General features: G+C 42.4%; 1 protein-coding gene across 1 annotated transcript in view; it reads left to right on the top strand.

Annotated features, from left to right (window-relative positions):
• Positions 1-5000, top strand: part of LOC113826155 (uncharacterized) — a 20661-nt gene that overhangs the window by 9827 nt on the left and 5834 nt on the right. Inside the window, exons 9-10 of the mRNA XM_027379028.2 lie at positions 645-719; positions 3463-3572. Coding sequence (XP_027234829.2) covers positions 645-719; positions 3463-3572 — 185 coding nt within the window. The remainder of the gene's footprint in view (positions 1-644; positions 720-3462; positions 3573-5000) is intronic.

Raw genomic sequence — 5000 nt, 5'->3', positions numbered from 1 at the left:
TCTCTCTCTCTCTCTCTCTCTCTCTCTCTCTCTCTCTCTCTCTCTCTCTCTCTCTCTCTCTCTCTCTCTCTCTCTCTCTCTCTCACTCTCTCTCTCTCTCTCTCTCTCTCTCTCTCTCTCTCTCTCTCTCTCTCTCTCTCTGTCTCTGTCTCTGTCTCTCTCTCTCTGTCTCTCTCTCTGTCTCTCTCTCTCTCTCTCTCTCTGTCTCTCTCTCTCTCTCTCTCTCTCTCTCATCGGACGATAGGACGGTCTGTGGCGTGAGGATGGCTCGCCCGCTGCGGGTCGAGTGGCAAGGCGGTCAGCGTCGCGTCGGCAAGGAAGAGGAATAGGCATAGAAATGAGAGTTACGAAGGATGGATAAAGCATTACGGAGGGGGGATAAGAGTTGGGGAGGAGGATGAGTTGCGGAGAAGGATAAAAATGACGGAGTATAAGAGTTTCGAAGGGAAGATAAGAGTTACTGATGTGGATAAGAGTTACGTAGAAGAGTAAAGGAGAGAAAGTGAGAAGGTGAGAAGGAGAGGAGGAGAGAAGATGAGGAGGGTGTCCAAGGTCTATATAAGTACTCATATAGACCTCGGCGGTGTCCCCGTTGAGGCGGAGGGCGGCCAGCGTGTTTCTCACCTCTTTCTTGTCTTCTTCAGAATGGATCTTCTGTTGTTGCATATATCAAGATGGAGAATTACGACGACGACTTCACCTTCCACCACGTTATGAAGGTACGTGACCAACCAGACCTCTACAAGAGCTCTCTCACGCTCTTTGTTTAAAAAAAAGTGTTGGCTGATGCGATACTCAACCATTATAATATGTATATAGAATCATAGTATAGAATCTTTTACTAAGTTTTCAATGAAAAGAATTCTGAGGAAATTTATTTAATGAATTTAATACAAACAGTGAAAAGTTAAAGTGCACGGTGGGAGTGCTTAGAGTTGAGTGAAGCGTTAGCGTGTCACTTGTACCGAAAAACTACGATTTTTACTGAACCTTTTTTGCAATCTAATGCAAAGGATACTAACCTTCAGCAACCTGTATTTTACACCTTGGGTATTCATGAATAGATAAGTAAAATGCATGCTATCGTATCATGGAGATTAAGCATTATCCCTTGAATATTATACCATCTCATATTTCGCCTTGTTTACAACTGAGGAAAATATTAGAAAATTATGCGATGGCAACCCAAAGGCGGGAATCAACTCCTCAAAACAAAAAGGAAAGTAAGGACATGGCTTAAGCAAAACAGCGACCACTTCTCTCTGAAATAATAATAGTTCTAGAAGTAGAAGTAGTAATCGCAGCATAAAAAGGTATGCGCGTCCATTGGTGATCTCAGGCCAGATCTGTAAACACGGTCACCAAATGTTTTGACAATTCCAGACTTTTATCTTCAGCTTCAGCATCGATATGTTCAGGTATGTGCATGAGGTAGAGTGCGTTAATGTGTGCATGTCAGTGTTCATGCTACAGATAGATGGAAGCTAAGATGAACAAAACATTGGTAAACGAAATTTGTGGGAATTGGTCTGAACCTCTTAACGCGCACGCCATCAAATGATCCAAATAATAGAAAAGAACCGTGATAAAAAAAAAGTATAATCACAACAAATAAAAAATAATAATGAGAATCATAATGATCATGGAAATCACGATAATGATTCCAGACTGGCAACTGCGGCGCGTTTTTCTGGTTCCTCAGCGAAGTTCTCTCTGAGTGGTTGGCTGCACAGTGGTCTAAGCGCCCGTTCCCGTGCAGTGTGGATTGGCCCGATCGAGGATTTATCAATTAAACTAAACCATGCTAAGTTGTGTCGTCATTGACAACCCATTTTAATAGCGTAGAAACGACGTGTGAATAATCATAAATAATGCAAAACAGTAGTCGTGCACAACGCATTTTAGGACGAGCTGAAACTCGAACTGCGCAAATTACGACTTTTAAAAATAACTTACCTGCGCATGTAAGGTTTCCAGTCTGTTATTGACTCTAAAGTTATCATTACTATAATTCTGCCATTATCACTATCATCAGCGGTATTGGCATCAACTAAACTATATGAAATAATAATGATGGTAATAAGACGACACAGTAATGATAATGACAATAGAGATAACAATGTTAACAATAGCACAACTATCACTGTAACTCATTGTTCTCGTCATTATCACTGTTTTGTCATTATTGTCATTACCATTCTTGATACTGCTGGTATTATTCAAGATATTTATTTTTATTACCTAATTTGATTGTGCTCAATACATACTAACCACAAAGAAGCTAAGCAAATTTTGCTATACTATCTAGGAAAGATACCACAAAGAAAGAATCACTGTTATAATATATTTTAATACACTGCACAAATGTACAAATTGTAATTTTGGACAGTAAACAGCAGTAAGTAAGATAGATATTGGTCCGGGCACATTGGAGAAAAAAAAAGTTTTACCACATCAGACCGTACTCTAGTGCATCCAGTTAAGAAATTAAGAACTAGCTTCTCGCCACGATTCTGGAATGCTCCGATAGCCAGTTGACACCTCATGCATATATGTTAAACACGTGTGGAATTATATATGGAATAACCATTGCTTTACACCACTTCATTTTTTTTTAAGAATAATGCGAGTACAAAGTCTAGGGTTTTTCCTTTTCTGAGACTGGGCGTAGGACAAACAATAGCCTCGGCAGTAAAGCTACTTTGCTCTTCCACTGAGAAAAATATGATGAATATTTTCTAGATGAGCTTTAAAGTAACGGTTTCCAGTTGTTGTTGTTGTTTTGAGCGTTCCATTCACATCCAGACGAACTGCGTGCACTTCCAGCACAAACCGGGTGACGTGGCTCATTTGGGCGACGCCTGCGCTGATCCAGCCAGTCCCCGAAAATGCTTGCAGAAACCCAGGTTCGCGCAAAAGTGAGCGTGTTTGGCGAAGCAAATGCAAACACAGCTATTGTGGAGGAAACTTCTCATACAGTCCTTTCCGAGGCTTCCTTCTCTCTACGTACCTCTCCCCTTTCTTTATTCAACTCCACTCTTCCTTTCCTTACAACAAACTACATCTTCGTATGTTTCACAAATTGATGCTGCGGGAAAATTCACCAGAATAATGGCTTCAGATTCGTTGACTGGAATCCTGGCGCCGCGCTACTTGGTCTGGAACCAATGCTTTTAAGAAGTCAAGAGCAAATAATACACCTGATTACGGAAATGAATTTGACGAATCAGAAAGAAAAAAACGCGGGAATCAAGAATTACTGATTTCCTATCTTTCTATATTTCAATTTATCTATCTGTCTATCTCTATATCTCTTTATCTATCTATCTATCTGCCTATCTGTCTGTCTATCTACCTATTCCTACCTATCCTTTTCAACTAAATAACCGCAACTCAACCACGCTCAGCGACGCCCTTCCCCCTCCTCCTGTCTGCCATGTTAACGCCCACGTCTGTCCCCAGTGCTTCGGGCTGGACCTTCCCGCGGCGACCGGCTTCTTCGAGGGCGTGTTCCGGTTCACGTTCCGCGGGGCCCACGTCCTGGTCATGGCCATCCCGTACTCCCGCTTCTCGTAAGTTTTCTTGCCTTTTTGTGTATAATTCGTTGGTATTTTGTCTTGCTATATAGTGATGGTAATATTCGTAGATGGAATCAAGGGTAAGGGAATAATGATAGTATAATTCGTTGGCATTTTGTCTTGCTATATAGTGATGGTAATATTCTTAGGGTAAGGGAATATTCAAGGGTAAGGGAATAATGATAGTAATATTGTTGATGACACTGATTATAGAAGCCGTATTATGATGTTTGTAACAGAAGGATACGAGGTTCCCAACGTATACGCAGAGACATTTTTCTTTTCTTTTTCCACGATAGCTATTTCGTCTTGTGGAAATCTATCACTTTCTCATATTTTGTATATTTATTGAAAATGTTCTGCCGCATAAGCATCTCATGTCATTAGTGGCGTATTCAAAAACGGCGATGCACCATGGGTCATGTAGCATTATGATAAAGTGTTATGGCGAAAAAGGTAAAGGTAAGTTAACGATTTCGATAAAGTGTGTAAGATGGTAATAAAAAGGAAAAATAGGGGGAGATTAGTAAAAGAGGATGAGTAAAATCGCTTATGGCGATTGGATATGAAGTGTATTTGTGGCTGCGGAAGGAAGGGGAACGCTGTTTAAGGAAAACTGACAAAAGGCCATTATGAAACAATCAACGGGTAATATGAGTGGAGATTGCTGTTGGAGAAGTAGGAGGAGAAGAATTCGGGAATGAGATAAGGGAACAGGGGAAGGTGGTGAAGTATCAGGAAGAATGTCAAGAGAGGGACACTGCTGCGATAGAAGGGGTTCGCCTGAGCACTCAAGCGGGAGCGGTAACGACAATGGTGAACGGAGAGGGAACTGCACACGGGGAGAGGGAGAGGGTGGGGTGTGTTGGGAGAGGATAGGGGGAACTTGAGGAGGAGGAGGAGGATTATAAGGATAATATTGGAGGGGAGTCTAAGAAAGAAAGGTTGTGAGGAGGAGAAGAGGGTTATAGATATCTGAGGAGCAGAGGAAGAGGAGGGAGTAGGAGAGGATGGGGTGAAACGTTTAGGTTCCCTGGTGCGACAGGTAAAGTGAGGTGGAGGGGAAGAGGTAGAGATTGGAGTATCTGGATTTCGACTGGAAGAGGAATTTGGCTGGGGGAGAGGGGGTGTAGAGGTATATAATTGAAGAAGACTGACCAGTAGGCGATCAGAGAGGTCAACCACAGGGTTATGTACAGAAAAAAACTTCCGACGGCAAAGAACTCCCGACAACCTAGCCCTCTTGAGGGAAGCTGTTGCGGATGCCAAGGAAACTGCCAACAGAGTAAGGCAGGAAAAGTGGTTGGAATGGTGCCAGACTTTTGGCCACCAGACCAGCCTTACAGAGTTGTGGAAACGGGTCAGGCAAGCGACAAGCCGCCAAGCCCCGAAATGCACGCATCATGACCCATAAGTCAGAAG

Source organism: Penaeus vannamei, chromosome 18, assembly GCF_042767895.1.
Source record: "Penaeus vannamei isolate JL-2024 chromosome 18, ASM4276789v1, whole genome shotgun sequence".
Lineage (NCBI taxonomy): Eukaryota > Metazoa > Arthropoda > Malacostraca > Decapoda > Penaeidae > Penaeus > Penaeus vannamei.
Note: the sequence above shows the minus strand (reverse complement) of the source record. Positions and strands in the feature narration are given on the sequence as shown.